The following is a 23,643-nucleotide window of genomic DNA, read 5'->3' on the forward strand; positions in this document are numbered from 1 at the left end:
GACATTTTACATTTATAGTCTTGGTATTGAACAAAATATTTATCCAAGCAGACAAACCTCTTGCTCTTGTATGATCTACTTGTCACTATTGTGCTCATGCAAAATAGACATTTGCTTTATTGCATTAACATTTTAAAAAGTGTTCCGATTTAATTCTGTTATCATAAGCCCCATTCTTCTTTGTCCAGTGGACTTTGTATCACTGCTGTTGTGGACACTGAATGATCTCATGATATATTTGTTTCACAAATAAGAAGTTTGAAAACCAAAATGTCTTGATCATGCACATTTTAACTGTTATAAAAGAATCAATGATGTGTTAATCTAATTTTATGATTTCATTTTTAAAAAAAGAAAAAAGTCAACCCATGTCCTATCCAACATCCAATTCACAGAAATAAGCAGCAGGAATCACTCCAATGAGTAGACCCAAGAAGAAGTACATCAGTAGAAACTGCCAACTTAACAAACATCTAATGCACCACTGACAAGTCATGAAATATTGAAAAAACTATAGTCCATATTTTTGTAACAGTTCAGATTGCCATGGGCGTTTCCGTTCAGGAAAATAATCCGGAATCTGGATTTTTTTAAAATCCTGAATACATTTTTTCATCTCTTCTTCAACACTAAGTTTCTCACACACCTTCCTTTTGGACAGGTTTGTTTCTCTAGACTTACTAATGAGAGTTTGAAAAAGTTCACTGTTTCTGCGTTTGTCTGGTGGAGGCATCCACTGCACTGGAGCCTTCTTAGAGGGCCGATCCAATGTTACAGTATTTGGCTGGTGCCCTGTGGACTGCTGAGTGCTAGCAGCATTTTCTTGGGGAGTGCTGGCTTCAGAGTGGCTGTCACAACTAGAAGTGGACAACTCATTACAGGAAGTTCCACTCTCACTTCCTTTGTCTGTAACTTTTTCATGCTTCCCGTCTTCATGTTCTTGTTTGGGAGACACTGTCCTCTGTGGTGGTCCTAATAAAAGAGATAAAAAGTATGATCAGGCAATACATTAAGCAAATAAATAATGTGTAAGTTTATTTTTTTATTAACTACAGAGGATTCCCACATAAGGTGAACGGTTCACTTCAACTTATGTGGTCACACAGTACAGAAATTTTGAGAAGTTAAACTTTCTTGTGATGCTATCTCCTTTCTGATTCTGACTACTGCAACTCAGCCCCTTCATTTTAGGCAGAGCTTTCTGATGCAGAAGCTCTAAGTGGAGAACACCTTTTCTATTTTCCCCTTCCCACCCGCGCATTGCTCTCAACATATTTTTACTCATCTCCTGTAATTTATTCTCCTCCCATTCTTTTTTCACACTCACTTTGTACCTTATTCTCCTCCCCCTAAACTGCTGGTTTATTTTATCCCTTCCCCTGATCCTTTTACGTTTATTTCTCCCTCCTACAACAGCATTCATCTCTTATTCTCTTCCCAATTTATATTAGAATAGTAGCAGAAGAAGAAACCCTTTATCTCACTTTCTAATTTCCTTCAACACCTCTTCTGGCCCTTTCACTTCAGAAACTGACACAATCTGGATCTTGAGCAACTAAATGTCACCTACTGAAGACATTTTACTCTGAGGTATAATCCAGTCATTTATGTAATTTTCAATTTTATTTCTGATGAAATTATTTTGCTGTTTTTAGAGTTTGTATGGTTTTATTGTTTTTAGGCCTTACTGAACTGATTTTATAGTTTTTAGAGATTGTGTTTGTGTGTGTTTTTCTGCTTTTATCTTGTACACTGCTCAATGGCTTTATGCTGTGATGTGGTCTATAAATAATAAATAAATAACTTGAACATCACGGAAAGGGAGAACTGGATGGGGATGTGGGAGGCAAGTACAGACTTCCTGTTACCTTTAATATCCTTCTGCATGGTGTGATTGGGGGAGGGAAAAAGTGACTTTCTATGGAGCCCTATGAAGATCCCTTCACACAGAGGTGTTACATACATCCTTGTACAGGGCAAGATTGTGTCCTAAATAACGGATTTTGCTACATCTGTCAAATGTTTTCAGCTTTGGATGAACACACACACACACAGGGGTTCCATGCAGAACCCATATAACAGATAGGATTGCATATAATAATTGGGAACTCTAAGAGAAACTTCAAACTAATCCTAACTGTAATGGTTGTTGCAATGAGAAATGCAATTAGCTACTTAATAGGCTAGAGTACAAAAACAAAGGGAAATAGAGAGAATCAAACACAATGATGAGCCTGTCCAAACTAAAAAAGGCAAAATATGTGTCTTGAATTATTTCATTAGGTTTTACTACAAATAATGTTAAATGGGCAAAAAGCTGTTTCCCATAATAATCATAGTTGTCTGATGGCATTAACATTGGTGGTGGCATCTCACTTGCCTGAGTGGAAAACATATTATTTTCTTAATTGGAATTGGCTGTTTTGTGTAAATGCTGAAGTTTTAAAAGCATTTCATCATGTTCTTGGACTCATGGGCATTTCAAAATGAGGGGCACTTGTGTGATTGTGTTTGAAATGGGAAGAAGTCTTTTATTTTAAATTCCTTTATCTACTTTGGGATTATAAAATTATTTTGCTGTGTAGAATTCTGTTGTGGTGAGTGTAATTCCCTTAAGGGAAATTACCCTTTACTGTAATAGCATTGTGTTCAATGGTGTGTGAATGGTTATGTAGTGCCTTGAAATGAATGAAGCAATTTATCATTCAAAACAGGACACTATGCCTCGAAATGATAAGCCACTTATCTAAAGTAATGTTTCCAAACTTCTGGGAATCATGGATTCTTCCTGGTTTAATAAGGGAATTTATTTAGACTCAATTGGGATGTAGTAATGTAAATTGTCCCCCCAAACCTCTTCTCCCATGTGGTGCAGAGATAAGAATGTTGGACTTAAACCTGAGAGACTAGGGTTTAAATCACCACTCAGCCACAAAGGTTACTGGGTGAGCTTCAGCCAGTTACAACCACTAAAACACCTCGCAGGATTGTGAAGGATGGAATCATGTACATGACCCTGAACTCTTTGTAAGAAGAGATTAAAATAATTAATCACTTATGTTTTGGCATTACATGTGATCATCACCAATCTTGCTTACAAATCAAATGAAGAATCTTCATCTGTTTTGAGAACACAGCTTTAAATCAGGCTTTAATCCTGCAGTCTACTCCTATTTCCTGTATCATAGTTCTGTTGTACCCCAGAACTGGGTCTAACATAAACCCTGTTCACATAACATATACGGGGATTTCAGTGTCTGGATGGGGAATCGACATGATAGATGATAGAAGTGTATAAAATTATGCATGGCATGGAAAAAGTGCATTCAGAAAAGTTTTTCTTCCTCTCTCATTACACTAGATCTGGACATTCAGTGAAGCTGTATGTTGGAAGATTCAGAAAAGGCAAAAGAAAGTACTTCTTATCACATAGTTAAACTATGAAATTCACTCCCACAAGAGGCAGTGATGGCCACCAACTTGGATGGCTTTAAAAGAAGATTGGACAAATACATGGAGGATAAAGCTATCAAAGGCTACTATTGATAGTACCATAGTCAGATGCAGTATGCTTCTGAAAACCACTGGGGAGGGCATTCCACAAATCAGGTGTCACCACTGAAAAGGCCCTGTCATGGGTCAGTACCAACTGGACAGTGCTTGGTAGTGGCACCATTAACAAGGCCTCACCTGTTGATTGTAGGGTCTGAGATGGTTGAGACTGGGGAAGGAGCTCTTTTAAATAATTGGGTCCCAAGCCATTTAGGGTTTTATATGCCAGTACTAACACCTTGAACTGGGCCCAGTAGCTCACTGGCAGCCAATGCAGCACTTTTAGGACCAGTGACACATGGTCTTATTGGGTTGCCCCACTTACTAGCCAAGCAGCTTCATTCTGCACTAGCTGCAGCCTCTGAACCGTCTTCAAGAGCAGCCCCACTTACAGTTGTCGAGATGGGAAGTCATCAGAACATGGACAAATGAGTCCAGCCTATCCAGGCTGAGTCCAGGAATGGCTGTAGCTGGTGAATCAGTCTCAGCTGGGCATAAGCACTCCTAGCCACAGAAGCCAGTTGGGACTCTAGTGACAAGTTGGAATCCAGGAGTACTTCCATACTACAAATCTGTTCCTTCAGGGGGAGTAAAATCCCTCCAAGAACAGGTTATACACCTAATTCCTGGACACAAGAACTACCCACCCTCAGTGCTTCTGTCTTATCAGGATTAAGCCTCATTTTTGTCTCCCCCCCATCCAGTCCATTGCTGCCTCCAGACACCTGTCCAACACTTTCACAATCTCTTCTGATTTTGATGGAATGGAGAGACAGAGCTGTGTGTCATCAGCATCCTGATCACATCATGCTCAAAATCCCTGGATGACAGCTCCCAACAGTTTCATGTAGATGTCAAATAGCATAGGAGATAGAATGGACCCTTGTTGAACTCCACAGCCCAAACACCATGGAGCTGAGCAACAATCTCCTAGTACTACTTTCTGGTAGTGGTCCTGTACTTTAATACAGTACCTCCAACTCCTACCTCCTTTCACTAAAGAAGGTCATCATAGTCAAGTGTCTTGAGAGATCAAGAACAGGGTTACATTGCCCCATCTCTCTCCTGACAAAGGTCATAAACCAGGGCCTCCAAGGCTGTTTCTGTGCCAAAACTGGGCTGGTAGCCAAACTGGAATGGATCTAGATAATCTACTTCCTTAAGGCATGCCTGCAGCTAGCTGGTCACCACCCTTCCCATCACCTTGGCCAGGAAGGTGATATCAGAGATTGGATGGTAGTTTTCTAAAACTCCTGGATTCCGGGAGGATTTCTTCAAGAGGGGCTGCTTCTTTCAAGGCAGTGGGCATAACTCCCTCCCATAGTGATGCACTGATGTGATGGACAGGAGAGAGCACATAGCCTCATTATCACAAATGTCCTGTCCACATTCTCAGTCTGCAACAACTGAAACTGATGAAACAAGCTATAATTCGATGGTGCTCCATGGACCTTCAACAATCTTGAACCAGTTGTGACAGCAAGTTCAGCACAAATCCAAGGAATATTCCCCTCTGAATGATTAGCAACTCTCACGACAGGCTACTGAGTGGTCCATTGATGATACCACACTGCTCTGGACCAGTTGTTTTACCACACTAAACACCTCTGCCGGGCAATTCACTAAAGATGCAATAGAGGCAGAGATATAAGCTCTCTTCACTGCCACCCCTGCCATGTGGTAGGAATGGCTATGTACTTGTACCTCTTTTCTGTCAGACCTATGCTCTAGCATTTTATGCATTTGTTAATTTTTGAAGTGCCACAAGTCTTCTTGTTGTTTATACTAATGTTGCTGTTTGCACCTTTCTGGAGCTATCATAAAAAAGGGCTGTGTTCTGGATCCATCCTTCTGTTATTTTATGCCATACTCACAGATTATTTGCTCAACGTAGTTCAAGCTGTTTCTCAGTCTCTTAAATTGCAAGGGATGTCAGACTCTCCATCTCATATATAGAGCTCACAATGCATCACTTTTGACAAATACCTATAATTATTACCGAAACCAGGGAGACCCTTGTTACGGACATGTGTCGTAACAGATTGGTGGAGACTAATGCGGGCAGCAATGGTTGCAGGAAATAAAGTAACATGTGAACAGTCCTGCAATCCAGGGAAACAGGTAGCCAAGTTCTGAATATGTTTGAAATGTGTGATCCTTTGTTACTATGTTTTGCTGTCTCTTGGTTTAAAATAAATGGGGAAATATCCTTTAAATGCTGTGGTACCATTTAGAGGTTAAGGTATAGAGATTCCTTGACTCATTGTTATCTCCCTCCCCTTCCATCCCTGGCAACAAAGCTTTGGCAAATGGTGGTGGCAATTGGGGCACAGCATTTGGCCAAAGGTGATACTGGATAAAGAAGGTTAATCCACTAAGTGGCCAGAAGCTACTAAGGGGGTTCCCTAAACTGGGTCCCATCCATTTTGAAAGCCCTTGATAACACTTGTGTCTCCCGCCCCTTCCGCAAAATTCTGGGGAACGAAGCCTTGCAAGTAGCTTGAGCTGGTGGTGCTAGGCACTTGGGAAAGGTGGAAACGAGATTTGCACTGGGAAGGTTCAGTGCTCTGGCTGGCAAAGACTCCTAACTGGTTCCTGTCCCTTTAGATACCCCCCTTGTTTTTCCTTTTGAGAATCAATCTGGGAGAAGAAGTTGGTGGCAACAGCTTTACTCATGAGTGACTTGATCTGGTAATGTGGCATTTGAAGATGGCTCATCCCTGAATTTATTTTGAGACTAGGCTTGGTAGTTTGTGTGTGCATTGTTGTACTCTTTGCATTTGGCTTTTGGTGTTAGAGACTTCTAAGCTATGGCAAAAGAGGTAGCCATGGAGGGAACAAAACACTTTATGTGTCAGGATGTGATGGAGTGCCTATCTAAAATAAAGGAATGGTTGATTAAGAAAGGAAGGTGATGATCATTGTTTTAAAACAGATGACTCTATAAAAACAATGAATGAAGCATATGAGGGATATTGCAAAGAGTACAAGCCCTCAAAATCAAAGAAAAGTACTGCAGCCGCTTGGGGACTTTATCAAACATGTCAGGATTTGTCAGACCTTTTAAAGGAGTCAAGGAGTAAGTTGGCTCAGGCAGAGGAGACATTTGAAAAGGAACGCATCAGTTTGACTGAGGCATTTGATCAGGAAAGAGAGGCTTTTGCAAGAGAGCGAGCCAGTTTGACTGAGAAATTTGAAATAGAGTGCATCAGTTTGAATGAGACATTGAAAAGGAACGAGAGGCTTTTGCCAGAGAGAGAAGTAGTTTGATTGAAGCATTTAAAAAGGAGACTTAAATGAAGGGTGGAGAAATGATTGTGACAATTTTGCCTGTGAACGAATGAATGTGGTAGCAGAAAAAATAAGGTGGGCTTCTTCTTTAAGACAAATGGAGAGGGAGTGAGACAAGGCATCAGCCCAGGCTGAGGTGGCATGTCAGGGTATGAAAGAGAAGGAGGAGGAATGTACAAGGGCTAAACCAGCAGCAGAACATTTGGTGCTTCATGTGAGACAGCAGAATGAGACAGTCAGCCATGATAAATGCCAGGCTTAAATTAAGGAACTGGAGAAAAAATTACAGACTCAGCAAGGCCTTGTAGCAGAGGTGGTCCACCTTCCGGGTGGTAGACAGTTTTGGGAAGATTCCCCCTCTCTTCCCCCCATCCTGGAAGAGGCTGTATCATCTGCTCCTTCAAATCTTGAATGGAAGGAGTCACAGGTACTTGCACCCATTATAATGAAAAATGTGGTGGAAACCACTGGGATTGGGCCAGCTCATAATAAAATTGTCCAAGAGATATTACATTGGTCCCCTCCCCAGGCAAAGGCAGTGGCAGATAGTTTGGGTTATTTGAACAAGGACTCAGTTTTGACTTGGTTAACTAGGGCAGATGAAATGTATCCTACTGCTGATGCTCAAGATCTAATGCAGGTGGCAAGATATTGTGCTACTGAGCAAGATGCAGCTTCCATTGAGGCAGCATTCAGAATGGTGAATGCAGGGAATGCGTATGACTGGATGAGGAATGTGATTAAGGCTCTGTTGCCTGGGCTGAATGTGTTAAAAGCATATGTGATGGAGAGTCAAGGTGTAGGGGAAAGCCCTCAGGTTTGTGTGAATCGGAAGAAATTCCTTGCACACTGATCAGACCATGTGAGACTTCGGGGAGACGGCTAGTATGAGTATAATGACAGAGAATTTCTGGAAGCTGTGCACATAGGGTTAAATGCTCAAACAAAGTTAGCAATAGGGAGAATGGATCTTGAAGGTGTTACTTGGTGGGAGTTAAGTGTGGCTATTTTGCAAGTCTCTGAGCTCCTTCAAGAGGTTGGAGGGGGGTGAAAAGCCGCCACTACACAGAAAGAGGTTCAGCTTGAGCCAATTCAAACTGTCACATATACCAGTCAAGGGCCTCATTCATCTGTTGTACCCAATTCAAATTGGGGACTCCAGGGAAGAGGAAACTACCGCCCTTTCTTGGCCCCTGGTTCCAATCGGGATAATTTAGCTTCAACGGGGGGAGACAGGTGACCTGGGTTCAATAACTCCAGCAGCAATCACAGCAACTTTTCTCCCTCCCACCAAAGTAATGGCCCTACTCAGATCCGGCAGGGGAATGAATTGGTGGATTTTGGGGATCCCATCCGTAATTACGTTTGGAATGCACTTTGAAATTTGGGAGAAAATATGGATCAATTCCACAAGCAACCCACTGAAGCTTTGACAGAAGCCTTACATAGGACAGTAACGGCAGAGGCTCCCATGGCCCCTTCCACCTCTTCTTCTGTTTCCATTCCCACTGCTCCTACTGCCACTATCCAGCTTTGCTCAGAAGAGCAGAGGCAAGCCATGCAAGATGTTCATGATCGAACCTAGGGTTGCCCAGTTCCTGCTGCTCCAGTCACAACTGTGTCTATGTTAGCACCATCTTTGTGGGGCGGAATGAATGTGGAGGCCACCACTTGGGAACTGGGAACAGTGGCCAGAAAACCAGGCTTGGTTCCTCCAGACGAATCCAGCCTCCAAAAACTAGGGGTCTTTAGTGGAAACCCTGTAGATACGGGGGAGGCGATTCTCTCCTAAAACTAAAGGAAAAGGTTTCTTTAACCAAAGAAGTTGAAATTTGAGAAACAGTTGAAACCAGGAGGGCTCCTGTCTTTGAGCAAAGTCCTACTAATGTTCTTAAAGAGGAACATACAAAAACATCTTTTGAAAGTGCAGGTGCTCATTTAAATGCTTCAGATTTGCTTGAAAACATGCAAGATGTACCCATTTCCATGGAAAGAAATACTGATTTGAATGTTTCCCTTGGGTGTAATACACCACAGTCTCTTGCTAATAAACATGTTTTTTCTTAATGAACAATCTGTTGCTTGCAAACAGCCTTTGGATCAAAACAAAACTGGAAGTATAGAGCTTCTAGCTTCAGGAAGAGTCTATCCAGAATTTGAATTTACTTTGAATATTAATACAATTTGGGTTCCAAAACAGCAGATGGTTTCTGATGACATTTGCATGAGAATGGACCAGTTGCAAAGCCCTGATTCCAACAGGGGCAGCATTTTCCATTGTCACCCTTTGTGTGTACAAATTCCGGCACTGATGCAAATGTGCTATTGTATGCAGTCCCTAACAGGCTGAGTAACAGGGAACCCAGAGCAATTGCTCTGCAAACAGGGTGTTCATTAGTGAAACTCCCTGACGGGGTACAAATGGAATCACAATTGTGTTTAGAATGTTATATGCTGGTGCTACTGACTGTGCTTTGTTTTGCATCTGCAGCAAGAGAAATCCAAAAGAGGAAGATCTTACATGTATCAGAATTAAGCACAAAATTAGGGAAAGAAATCTCTGATTCAAATGCATTACACAAAAATGATTTGGACACAAAAGCAGCAAAGGATCCTGTAAGCAAATCCAAATCTAAGAAATGGGAAGATGGGGGTAAGCCAATAAAGCCCAATGGTTACAGACACTGGATGACCCATGGTAAGAAACAGGGAAGGTGCATTCAGATAGCGGGCAGACAAAGACATGAGGTTAAGACTTACAGACACACCGACAAAGATGCCTGCAATACGAAATATTTTCTTTGTGCCCCACTGAAGGTACAAGTTCTTGTAACCAAGGAGTAGAAGGACAAACCACCTGATGTGCTTTCTCCCTCCAGTTTTAGTTGTGTGCATGCATTCCAAATTCAGGACTTCATTGCCCAAGATGTAATATGGTATCCTTCAAGGATGGCCATTTCTATCTGTTATTAAAGAATGTCTATGGCTACCAACATACAATAAAGAGTTGCTATTTCATCCTGCTTCTCTTTCTTTCCCAGTTTGTCAGTACAAAGAAAAGGTTTGCCTAGTTTGTCTAAGAAAGTGATTAAAGGGAAGAGAGAATGTGAGGATGGGAGAAGGGAGTGCACAGGTGTTCATGGAAGTGTTTTAAGCTTCCCTATAGCAGGTAAAAGCATAGTGGCATCACCTTTAATAACCCAGTTCCCATTGGACAGGGGTAGGTCTAAGGGCTTATCCAAATGGAGCGGGATAATCCACGGTTTCCATATTCGGTTTGTCATCTGATAGTCCTCACTTTGCCTTTTAGTTCGCTCTTTCCCAATTAAAAAAACCACTTTTTTGCACCCACACACGCAGCAGTAAGACCCCTACATTCTTTTCGCTTTTTCCAAGCTCCGCCTCTAAAACTTCCCCCTATCAACCAATTGGTCAGCAAAAAAATTACGTATGCTCCTCTCCCCCTTTGTAACGAAGCACAATATGGCTGTAAAGGAGTTCTCGCCTCGGAAGGAAAGGCTGCTGGTCAGTTTCACGCCTGCCTTGTTTGTATTTGCGATATTATGCTTAAACGAATGTATGCTTTTCTGCCTTTATTGATATTTAAGGAGATACACACGCTGGCAATTGCACTTATTTCTCCAAAAAAGCAAGAAACGTGTCACCCCCCCCTCCTCCCTTTCCTTCCCACGGAGAATGAAATTGACAAAGCTTTCTGGAGCAGGCTTGAAACCGACCAGCAGCCCTTTTCTTGTTTCTATTTGCGATATTACACTTAAACAAATGTATGCTTTTCTGCCTTCATTGATATTTAAGGAGATACACACGCTGGCAATGCACTTATTTCTCCAAAAAAGCAAGAAATGTGTCACCCCCCTCCTTCTCCCTTTCCTTCCCACGGAGAATGAAATTGACAAAGCTTTCCGGAGCAGGTGTGAAACCGACCAGCAGCCCTTTTCTTGTTTGTATTTGCGATATTACACTTAAACAAATGTATGCTTTTCTGATTTGAAGCAAAAAACCCAGCAAGTAGAATGAAATTGACAAAGCTTTCCGGAGGCAGACTGAAACCGACTACCCCCCATTTCTCACTTGCTGTGCATTGGAGATCTCACCCAGAGCGGCCGCCCAGTTTGCAGACTGGCAAAAAATAAAATGCATCTGCGCAGTAGTTGCAGACCGCCCTCAACACCCCACCATAGCGATGATTGGTTCAATTTTCCCGGGCTTATTCTCGCACATGCACAAAAGTGCAGATATGTGATTGGCTGGAATGAGGGCAAGGGGCAAGGGGAAACGCCCAAGAACCACCCATCAGCTGTAAAGTCCGCGGTATTGCATCCTAACTCCTGAAGGCACAGCGGATGATTCCCGATTTTAAACAGCAAATCGCATTTTTGCCGGTATTGCAAGGAGCGGATTTAACCCGCGAAAATGCGTAACAGCGCGAGACGTCATTTGGATGACCAAAAAATAATGAACACACATAGCGGGCATGTCACACATTTTGCAGTCATCTGGATGAGCCCTAAGATTGAGGCATACAGGATGTAGACAGAAGGTGTGAGATACATAGAAAAACAGTGAAAAGGTTTAAGAGTCAGTGACTATTTGTGGTGGTTAAGGAATGTCATGGGCAAATTAGTTGATTGATTCATGGGAGGGGGAGGGAAAAGCGTAATCTCTGTGTTATTTTCTTAAAGCACGAGAACATGCCCACTATCCTGTTGATGATATTGGGAATATTAGGAGCACCTTCAGAGTGGAAGGCAGGCGTCTTGGAGAATACTGGCATCGAGCCCATCCCCACAAATGGTTGGATCTGTTATCAGGACTCAGAAGTGGAGATGGCCTGTCGATTGCCAGGGTTACTAAGTAATGCTTCCAGGAGACAACAACAGGAAAAAGATATCCTCCATCAGCTACCTGTCTTACACAGCGCAGCTTGTGAGGAGATATGATTAATTAGATGCACCCAGGGTCCCCAGAAGCAGCAAGTTCATTTTTGCCATGATTCTTCTGTGGACACCAAGATTTCTTGCACCCCATGATTTGGTGAAATGTCCCAAGGCAGCAACATGATACATGAAGAAGTTTGCAACATTTTATTGATTTCTATGGTCACTTGGGGGAAGGGATCACCTTTGCACTTCCACGTTTTTATGGCAAGTGCCAAGAAAAAAAGACCCACCGATAAACTGGCTCTTGTCCTGATTTCATCAACAGGGCAGGAATATCCCAGAACTATAACAGACTGGAAGCGTTTTAATGGACTTATGGATGTAAGAAAAATACACACTGTTGGTCCTCCAGACTGGATAATTCCTATCCAGGAAAAGTACTGCCATTATGGACAGTATTGTATTCCTTTTAGGTCAATAGGTTATGTTTCTGTTATTGAGAAATATAGCACCCCAGGATTTTATCGATTGGAAATAGGTTTATCATTTAAAAAAATCATAACACTTAATCCCCTTATTGAAAAAGTAAATGAATTAAGCCATTTATAAAACCCTCTTATAGGTTCTCAAGTGATAAAATTGAACCACCATCTGCATTATTGATAAAGCCAGGGACAGCACTTAAGGAGGTTGTGGTCTCATTTGAGAAATTAAATATTGCAAAGGAATCCTGGTCTGTGCCTCCTATTTAGAAATTAGTAATAGGGGATGGGACAATTGGGTTAGATTATGGGAGGAGGAGAATGGGAGAAGAAATAAGCAGGATTTATCAGGGTGGTTGGGTACTGGAGCTGCCTTTTTGGATGCCACCAATATTGAAATATTAGCCAACAAATTACATTATACCACTGAAGAAATAAGTAAAATGACACAACCTATCAACAGGGCTCTGGAGAAAACCACTGAAACTCCCAAAATCATAGCAAGTTTACTTCCAATGTGGGAACAGGGAATTGAAAAAGATAATTATGCCATTGTAAACAATACACAGTCCTTACAACAGAATATTTCCTTGGCTATTACATGCACCCAAATGCAGAATTGGGCCCATACCAGGGAAATTAGGTCCCTAATTCGAAATCAGATTTCCAAGGAAGAAAGAAAATTGGAAGACTGGTGGAGCCTAGTCAATGCCACATATGATAGGGAAAATCATGCATTAAGATTGTTTATTGTAATGGTAGAAGTGGCTGAAATCATTATCCTGTAATTCCTTTATGCTCAGGAATTTCACCAGTGGGCTATAGTTAAACATATAAAATGGGTAACAATTAATGTTAAAGGTTGTCAACATCATAAGGGTTTAGGATTTGTTTGTGAAGATGATAGTTTGGAATCCCATCAAGATTGGTTTTCTCTCAGAATGATTGTTTCTTATTGCTCTTTCATGCAAAATGAATCAATTCCAACTATTCTATATTCTGGACATGGGTGCGTGTGCCTTAGAATGTTTTGTGATTATGTTGTTATTGATAAGTATTACATACAATCTATGCTAAGATATATTAATAGATACTTTTGTGGTATTGAGGAAATAGTAGGATGTGATTTTTCATTTAAGGTCCCAGTACAGACCATTCAGAGAATATTAGTTAATCCAAATTTGTTTCAAAACCTTCGAGCCATTGCATTAGGTTATGGCCTCGCTGATCTCCAACAATTACTTTCCCAACCTATGTTGCAGGAACAATTAGAAGCAGTGAAACAATTGGGAGAGCAAGCCACACCCCAGATAACACGTGAATGCCATGCCATCACCAATATAGCATTCAAGATTAAACAGTTAGGGACACACAAATGGTGGGAAGCACTGCTTGGCTGAAGTGAAGGAGCCAAAGGAAGTTTAAACCTTTTAATACACCCCATTGTGGTGATTCTAATGGTTCAAGTAATTTTGGTCATCGTCTTAATGGCCCTTGTAAGATGGATCCTGTCCCAAATGGCAGTTACACCAGATGAAAGTAAGCATTAGAGCCAAGGGCAAGACTGTGATGTCTCAGGTGCGAAAAGACATCTGTATAAGTATATTCAGATTTTTTTCAATGGGGGGAGTGTTACAACTGCTCAGCTAACCCCATTTTTGGTTCAAGTGGAACCCAGGAGGTGCAAGGTCCTGAAGCAGAATTCCCACCCAACACCACCCCCCTTCTATGGCTGGCTATGCGTTCCTGAGGTATGGTGTAACAAGGTCATCCTGAGAGAAACAAAATTAACCAAGAGCAATTGGAATAAATGTTATTGCCAAGCCCCAGCTCTCTCAGGAGGATCAAGGAGGGGAGCTGGATGAGCGTCACAGCTGGCTGCTAGAGCAAGGGGAAGAATCAGACGGTGTTGTGGCTAGTGAGGATGAGTGGGAGGGGGGTGTTTGACACTGTGCCAGTTCCCATGGACAGTTCTCCTGCCGAAGAAGTCTGCGCTCAGCTTCCAGACACCCCCAGGGAGCCATTGGGGGATGTCTTGGCGTGGGCTCCAACTCCACCCCCCGAGCTCCCCCTTTGGCACGTCAAGCGCTTCCCCACCTCTCAAAGCCGAGTCAGCACCTATCGAGGCTGTATTGCCGGATGAGCCGGCGGAGGCATGCCCCCTTTCGCCCTGCGCCAGACGCCGGGAGAAGCGCTTCGGTCAGAGGGAGGTTCTTTGAAGGAGTCAGAGATTAAGGGGAAGACCTTTCCTATTTAAGCCTGCTCAACTACTCAACTTCCTTCACACGCTGCAGAGTTTACCTAGGTAGCCTAGTTAGGGATTGCAGTGAGCTAGCATAGTGTGCCTATGAAACGTATTGCCTTCAATGTTGCTTTAATAAAACAGGAATTGATTCCATCTCCGTCTCCATCTCGTGAGTCTCGCTCTGGGCAGGACAGTTATCTTCTCCTTGGCAGACTTCCCCCACGCATAGCAGAGTTATCCCTTTGTTCAAAGTATTAGAAAGGTAGCCTGAGTTTATCAGGGTCAGCAAGAAACATACACACATACGTGCGCGTGCACACACACACACGTGCGAAATCACCTCATACCCAGACCCCTCCTTTTGCAGGGGGGTGAGAGAGAGAAAGTGTATTTTAAAAAGAGGCTTGAGTTATGGGGGGGTAATGGCAATCTGAGCTCCAACATGTGTAACAACACTCTCAATGCAGGACTGCAGGGAGAGAATCAGGAAGGGTTTTTGTGTCTCGGCACCAGCCTTGAGACAAACAGAATCCTTCCTGTTTTGGGGCCAGAGCTCTTTCACATCACTTCATCTGTATTCAACTGCCCACTCCTGGGCCTAGGATAGGTAATCTCTCCTACTTGTCACTCTTTATAGTAATAGGGTCCTTTAATCTCTTTAGTTTGAAGTTATGAATGGGTTAGGATATTAATGATTAATGCTGCCTCGCACCCAGTAATTTTGTAATGCTATTCTCTTTTCTCTCAATAAAAGAAAGCTTTGCATTCCTCTGGTTTGGACCTGCATTTCTTGGGTATACACACACCATTTAGGCACATTTCAGGGCAAAGCACTTGTTTTATCCCTAGCAAAAGATCCCCCTCTTCTCAAGGAGGGGTGTTTCATGGGACATGTGGGTGGCAGGGTCACACACTCAGGTTCTCAAGGGCACGTGTCATAACACCCTCTTTAATTCAAACTTATACTGACTCAGACCATTGGTCCATCTAGTACAGTACTGACTGGCAGTGGCTCTCCAGGGTTTCAGGGATGCTGGCCATATTCATGCTGTGTCAGCTACAGCAAAAGTCGAATTAACTTATCATACTGCCATCTGAATCTACATAAACAAAGGAGTGGTCAAGTAAAAGCCATTTCAGCTTCCAATTCTAGGCTTAGGCCTGATATATCCACACTGGTGATCACACAGTAAAACTGACTTGGGACTGCACCACTGGAGACCGCAAGTAGGGCTGTATGCTTGAATGATCTTCCATTAAAACAAAGGGGCAGAGAGAAAAACTCTAGAATATAGTACAATCAGGAAGAAGGTAGGTTCAAATCCTTTTCATTGCTATCTTCTTTTCTATATAAACAAGCATTGAGTAATATAATTGTTCGCTTGTAATCTGAAGTAGTACAGACCAGGTGCAATTTGCCAATGTGTTCAGCCATTTGTGCAACCTCAGGCTAAATGATCATGTATTCAAGCTAAGCAAAGTGTGTTGTGCACACAATACAAACAAAACATCTCTCATGCCACAAAGGAATTCTCTTATTGTTTAAGGCATGTAAATTATAGAGCGTTTAGCATTTTCTAGTCCCATATTTTAAATCAGGAATAGCCAACGTGGTGCCCTCCAGATGTTGTTGGACTCTAAGTCCCATAAGCCCCTCCCAGCATGGCCAGTGGTCACGAAAGATTGAAGTTGTAGTCCAGCAACATCTGGCTAACCTTGTCTGAAATGGTCCACATGTCCAACATCTTATTTAGAATAGTTAATTTATCCCTTAGTATGAATTCTCATTCTCTCTGTGTGTCTCTCTCTCAGGCTCTCAAACACACAATAAGGTAAAGTGATTAAAAAAGCAAAGCTAACATGATAATGAGATGAGGAACACAGTCTAATTGGTGATAAAATGTCAATATCCCAATAACTGTGTACCAGCAGTCCATTAGATTTAATTAGGCTCTCTCTTTTCCTACCTCCAAGCAATAAATCAGGAAAAGAGACAAATTGCAATAGAAATTATCTGACTGCTGTGAAACAATCATATATTGCCCCAGGGGTGAGGGGTAGCTATGCCCCCAGATGGTGTTGGACCTCAACTCCCATCAGCACCAGCACCAGACAGCATGATTCCTAAGGAGTAATCAGTGAATAATGTATTCAGAAGAGATATAAGAAACTCACTAAGCCCTTCCTCCTCCCCCCCTCCCCATCAAACCATTGCTAAGGATAATTGCAGGGCAGTAGGGAAGCATCTTCATTTGATGGGATAGTGATATTTAACAGTAGCTATGTGTGATTATTTATTTATATATTTATTTCAATGTCTTACCTGTCCATTCCTAAAAGTTCAATGATGTGCATGGAGCTTTTAGATAGGATTACAAAGTAAGACTTTTAGAAAACATTAAATTGCTTTAGAAGAGAAACTGAACTCAAAAATGGAAAATGAAGTGGTATATTGGATTCATGATGCCATTCCATGACATCCCATTGTGAGCATGGCTTGCATGATACAGCAAGCCAAACTATGGCTTAGTGAAACTGCGCAAACATGCAGGCTGCTGGGAAGCTCATAGCCACTTTGTTCCTCCCTTGTCCTTTTTATTGCTATATGGTACCAAGCTGAGCGAAAGCTTAGCATGCCATGCAGAGACTCAACCTTTCTCCTCACCAACCATGTAAACATCTCTCCTCACTAACCATGAGCTGAAGCCAAGGTTTGTTCATGGCTATAGCTTTGGGTTAGCAAGGAGGAGGGATCTTAACCTTGAGTCTGGGTTCAGATGACACGCTAAGCCAAACCTTGGCCTTGGTGCCTTTCTAACAGAAAGAGGTGATCACCTTAAATTAGAGATGTGAAGGCCTGGGGGGAAAAACTGGAAAAATTGAAAGAAAAAGCATTCTCCCCCATTTCCCTCCCAATTTTTCCATCTTTTCTTCCTTCGCATCTTTACTCTAAATATATTCCATTTCTTATGAAATTGAAGTTTGCAACAAAGGTTGCAATCCATACTGTCTCACTTGGCTCCTTCTGTATGAAACAACAGAAGTGGATAAAATCTATATATTGTATCTAAATGCATCAGTGCTGTCATACCATCAGTCATCACACCCAAAATGTCAGCTCCTGTTTGTTTGCTGAAGTTGTCATATGAGTCCATTCTAAAAGTGGGAAAGAGAAACAGTGCATGCTATGTTGAAGGTTGTGTATTGCCACCAACATTGCAATTAGATCTAAGAAATTAGCTGGAAAGTCTCATGTTCTGACAAAGCACTAAAAGGGATGGTATATGACAATGATATTTGTAACAAGAAATCCTTTGTCCATAGCACCTGGAAGTCACACTTATTTCCAAGCCATGGAAGATATCCATCAGAAACTATTGACTGGAAAGGACTCATTGCTGCTTAGACCTTTTGGAAAAAAGGTTTAGATCTTCCTATGCTGAACATCTATCCATGAGGACCCAAGAAAACGCTTTGCTTAGGAGGGGGGAGGTAAAAAGAGGAGGTAACTCTTACTTCTACCTTTACCTCCCCTCTCCACTCACACTCAAGGGACAGTTGCCACAGGCTTTCTGCTCAACCTGGAAAGTATCCAGCTTGAACTTGGAGGATGCCTCCAGACTTTGCTCCAAGGAGCCAAAACCAAAGTCATCTAATGCTGCTGCCAACTTCTGCTTGCACCAGGAAATGCCCAACTAAGCATAGGGACTTGGTTGGTCTCCTCTGGGAAGAAACTGGGCTCAGATAACATGTGCACCTAGTATGAATGGTTGTAAGCTAGTGTCATGGCCCTGGACTCAGATTTCCCTTCTTGGGGGGTGAGGGTGCTGGAAGTGTTGGGATGCAACTCAGCTTGCTGGTGGGTTTGCATGGGGAAGATTAGATATAGCAGGAAGACTCTGCCCTGTCTAGACTATTCTTCTGACCTAACCTGTGCTGACCTTCCTTCAGGTGCTAGACTGATGCTCTTAGGGTTGCTTTCCTTATTTCTTGCTCCTCCCTTTCTCTTCTTCATTCCCTCTTGGGAGAGGAGTCATCTTTTCTTCTGTCTCTCCCTCTCCTACAGAGATGAAAGAGCTAGTATGGCTCTTTGCATCTCCAAATTTAGTTAACTAGAACTAGAATCCTTCCTATCCAGTATGTATTTCCTACAATAAATGTAAGCTTTATTGTTTTCTTAAAGCCAGAGTCTCAGTGTGATTATACCCAGAGTAAAGGTCCGGTTACAGTTCAGCTTCTGCCAGCACTCAACTCCAAAGCTAACAGAGAGCAACTACTCTGATACAGAAGAGGAATGGCGCTCAGGGCCAGCCCCAGAAGCATTTCAACCAGACAAGCCTGTAGTTCCACTGCTCCTCCAGCACAAGTGTTGCCATCCTCAGACTTCGAATACCCCACTGCAGAGGCCCAAGTCAGACCAGAGCAGAGTTTCCCCTGCTCCAATGGAGTAGAAGACTGAGGAAGTGGGCTGGAACCCTTTAACTGAAAAGGCACCATTCAATTAGGGTGGGGCTAGCAAGAGGGATGAATCTGTTGCTGCTGCTATTATAAAGGGCTTAGTTTCAATTTAGTGATTGCTAAAGCAACATCAGAGCCTCGTAGCCAGCCTGACATCAGCCCTCTCATCACAACAGCAAGAAGTCTGCATGCTACTCTCTGCAGTGATAGAGATACAAGGCCCCAATATGAACTGGGGATGGAGAGTTATTGAGCTGCACTTTGACTTGGAAGTAGGGAGACCCCTGATTTGCCTTGTTACTTGGTCCTCACACCCCTAGAGATGTGAAGGCCCAGAAAAATTCTGAAAGAATGTGGGTTATTTTCCTGAAGCCTTTTTTTCCTGAAAAACTGACAAAATCTGGATTATGAAATAATTTCTTTCAGAATGATATAATGTTTAAGACAAGGTTTTCATATAGTTCCTCCCCCCAAATGATTTCAAAAACAAAGTAAGACCGTGTACAATATCAGATCATTACAAGTCCTCTACACCGAGTACAAGCAAGTCCTGAGCTGTATACTAAAACTCTCAAATGCAGAAGACGCATTTCTTCCTCTAGGAGGCACTGCCGTTGACACAAGGGAAGGAAGGTTTCAGGATCTTCTCCGCTTGTACTTTTAATGTATCAAACATGATAATTTTATGGGCAAACCAAGTTACACACAATACATTTCATGTTCCTCTTCTACTGGGAGGGTGAAATATAAATCTAATAAATAAATAAACTTTAGATCTGTGGAGGGTGCAAAAAAAACCTTTGCATTTTTTCAGTTTTTTCCAACATTCCCATCCCCTCCCAAGCAAAAACGTTTCCCCCCCCCCCATGGCATCAGAACTTTCAGAGATTTTGTATTTCTACACACCTCTACAATATAACTAACAAGACACCAATAAATGTGAAACGGAAAAGCCATGTGCGATATTTCCTTTTTCCAATTCCTCTTGAAGAAATATACAAAAACAAAATAACCCCTGGAAGTGTGTCCTTAACTTGGTCCTGCTGACTAAAACTGATCAGCCCTCATTGTTCAGTCAATTAAAGCCCTGGTCTTCTATAGGTGGGTTGGGACCCAGGTTGTGGCCAAATATAATAGAAGGGTTACAAAAGCAATACTACCACCATAGAAATACATGGGGGAAAATAAGACATGGTTCTCCAAACCCACTTAAAGGGGTGTCTTGACTATGAAAAGGTTGAATTAAAGATTTAGTTTGAGGGGCTATGGATCCAGTTGGGGAGGGGGGGACACCCACCTATCAATACACATCAAATGACATCAGTCAGGTCACTGAAAATTCAAGCCAGGGATGCAAACCAAGAAGCATAAAGTTGAGGTGAGGCTGTAAAGGAAGAATCAGGAGCAGACTCGGGAGTCTGCTCCTGATTTTTTTCTTTAGTCGTGGCTTGCAGTGCCAAGCCACATCTTGAACTGTCCTATTTCTGATGTCAAGCCAGAGAAAGAAGGGTGTTGTTAGTCCAAAATGGACTGGCAGGTCAAATTCTGAGGCCTGGCAGGATCCCCCACTACTATTTAGTTGTTTGATCTACTGATTAAAGCTTGCAGCATTCACATTCTATTTCATTTAAGTGGGAAGAGGGGAAGGATCAAACTGTTAATCTAATTAAGCTTATATGGTATGACTTTGATGTATTTATTTGTACACAAAAGTGCCTTGAAGGCCTTTGCTACTGTAAAATTTGAACAGCACACACAGCAATGATCACCCATTCACTCTAACCTCTTTGGTACCATTTTATTCTAACTGTAATGAGATGGGGGGGGGAAGGTATAATATCATTTTGCTAAATTCTCCTGAGCCCACAATATCTCCTTGACAACAAATTGCACTTTACAATCGAAGTCAAGAAGTGATTCAAAGTACTCTCACACTCTCCTGCTAGGAAGAAGGGTGCTAAAAGCATTTTAAAGTGGCAGTATGGAATTTAGTAGATGGTAGACTATCTCAAGACTAGCGACACGAAGTTCTGTGCCACAATAAGCTGGAGAAGCAAAATGGGGCTGTACACTTCTCTACTTTTGGGGCTGTTGGGTACAGGCAAGCTTTATAAAGCCAATCTACAACAGCTTCCTATTAAACAACAAAATGCTGATTAGATCCTTATGTGTTGCATCTTAAAGTCTTTGAAGGAAAGTAAGATGTGTAGAAGAGCTTGTGAAAGTAATTCCACCTTTAGATATATGGGCATTTTCATGATTTCAAGAACAGAGAAGGAAAATCAGCAAAAATATCTAAAAGTATAATAAACTCAGACCTTTTTTGTGACAATACTCACCGGAATGGAATACAGGGAACTTTTGTGGTTGTTGTCCATAGCAGCCATTTTATTCCGGCACCTCAACACTTTTATCCAGATATGAGAACCAAAAAGCACTGAATAAACTGATTCTGATATAAGAATCTGTTATATAGGATGAGACCAAGGATAAAATAGAGCTTTTTTATTTAATAATTCTTAAACAGTAAAACATCTGAGCTTGTTCTGTGCTAAGCCTCACCCAGCACACACAACACTGACTAACTCCAGTAACTAAATCAGTCTAGTCTAGGGTGTGTAATACCCTCTAGAGAAAGTTAACTCTTTCTTTGCTATACATCTAACCTAAAGACACAGTTCACTACATTTCTCTTTCTTTGAGTTCTAACTTGTGGGTTTTTTTTCTATCAGCAAACATTCTGTAGGATAACATTTAGTCTCTATAACATTCTGGTTTTCGAATTACTCATCCTCTGGATGTCGCTCTCTTCAGACTCTCAAGAGATAGGCTGTCTTTGGCAGGTGATACTTGCTCACAAGAATTTGTCAGTTCTTTCTTCTCAGTCTTCTGAGATTGTTCTGGCAATAAATTCTGCTCTTCTGGTATTTCTGCCTCTGAATTCTGACTGTTGTGAAATTGGTTGTGGTTTTGGAACCAACTGTAGATGTCTCCTGTTCCTTTGGAATGTTCATTGTTGGTCGTGACAACGTAAGATCTTGGAGTTTGACTTTGGCTCTGGAGTGTTGCTGGTTCAGACCATCCTTTCTGGCCATCCAGTTTCAGTCTTACTTGTGAACCAGGTTGTAATTTTGGAAGTATTCTGCTTGAGGATTGTACCTCATCATGCGTACTGTTCTGTCCTTTTTATTTTTGGTACTGGAACCATTGGCACACACCAATCAGTAGGAGCTCGGAAAAGTTACTTTTTTGGACTACAACTCCCATCAGCCCCAGCCAGCGCATGCTGGCTGGGGCTGATGGGAGTTGTAGTTCAAAAAGTTATATGACTCCACAGTGAACCATTCTATCCAGTTCTGCCTTTATTTTGGGTAGCAGTGGAACTGGCATTGTTCTGGCAGTGTGAATAGCATAAGGTACAGCCCCTTCTTTGAGCCTTATCTGTATTGGTGGTGTCTTCAAAGTTCCAACTGTGTCAGGAATTTCTGTGGAAAGCTCATGTAAATGTTGCACCAACACCATCATAGTTGCAACATCCGGGCTTAGGAGGTTATTAGTCTTTGCACAGATCACATAGACCTTAAAGTCATAGTCATTGTCTCTATAGCAGGTTTTTGCTATGAAGTATCCCATGCAATTTAGATTCTGTCCTCCAGGACCAGTTAAAACTGTTGTTTGCTGGAGACTAGGTGGGTTAGAAAAAGACTTGCATACCTGAATTTCTTCCTTCTTTTCCTTCAGTTTTTTAGCAATGCGGTATCTGGAAAACCTCTGCTCAATCCGGCCATGCTGCAGGCCTGGTGAAATCAAAGGCCTCTGGTGGGGAAAACTTTGCCATTGCTTTGTTTTGTTTTTTTCAATTGTCCCAGGAGCTCTGCTACTCTGCAGACACTATGAGGATTTCTTAACTTCTGATACCATGTTATGTTGATCAGGATGAGACAGAGGATAAAATAGAGCTTCTTTATTTAATAATTCTTAAACAGTAAACATCTGAGCTTGTTCTGTGCTAGGCCTCACCCAGCACACACAACACTAACTCCAGTAACTAAATCAGTCTAGCTCCCCCCAGGGTGTGTAATACCCTCTAGAGAAAGTTAACTCTTTCTTTGCTGTGCATCTAACCTAAAGACACATTTCACTACAGAATCCACTTTTACCTAAAACTCTGGATGGGTGGTGGGGAGAGATGGCAACTATCCACCTCTGTACAAATAAGATTTCTTAGAATTTATAGAAGAAGCCTTAGGCTGTGGGCACACTAGTCACTTCAAAAGCAACCAGAATGGTTCTCTGGGTTGCGTTTTGAAGCACTACTGGCCTCTGCTGGCCACAGCTCCCTGCCCCACTGCTGCCTTCAGACCTTTCAGTCAGTGCAGTCTAGTGGTTAGAGTGCCGGACTGGGACTTGGAAGACCAAGGTTAAAATCCCCACTCAGCCATTAAGCTCATTGGGTGCTCTTGGGCCAGTCACAGTCTCTCAGCCTAATTTACCTCACAGGGTGGTTGTACGGATAAAATTGGGAAGGACAGAACCATGTTCGTATGCCACCTTACGCTCCAAGGAAAGGATGTAAATGTAACAATAAATAAATATTTCAGAGTTGAGCCATGCTATTAAAAACAAGGGCCAGAGCAAGGAACAGGTCACTACACTGTGTAATGCAATCCTATATATATATCTATTCAGAAGTAAACTCTACTGAGTTCAATGG

The 23,643-nt window shown here is 42.1% G+C and overlaps 1 protein-coding gene across 1 annotated transcript in view; it reads right to left on the reverse strand.

Annotated features, from left to right (window-relative positions):
• Nucleotides 1-435: 435 nt before the first annotated feature.
• The window catches only part of KCTD8 (potassium channel tetramerization domain containing 8), an 84,358-nt gene continuing 61,150 nt past the window's right edge, over nucleotides 436-23,643 (reverse strand). Inside the window, exon 2 of the mRNA XM_061583990.1 lies at nucleotides 436-972. Within this exon, the coding sequence (XP_061439974.1) occupies nucleotides 512-972 (461 nt within the window). The 3' untranslated portion in view covers nucleotides 436-511. The remainder of the gene's footprint in view (nucleotides 973-23,643) is intronic.

Source organism: Rhineura floridana, chromosome 9 (genome assembly GCF_030035675.1).
Source record: "Rhineura floridana isolate rRhiFlo1 chromosome 9, rRhiFlo1.hap2, whole genome shotgun sequence".
NCBI classification, from domain to species: Eukaryota; Metazoa; Chordata; class Lepidosauria; order Squamata; family Rhineuridae; genus Rhineura; species Rhineura floridana.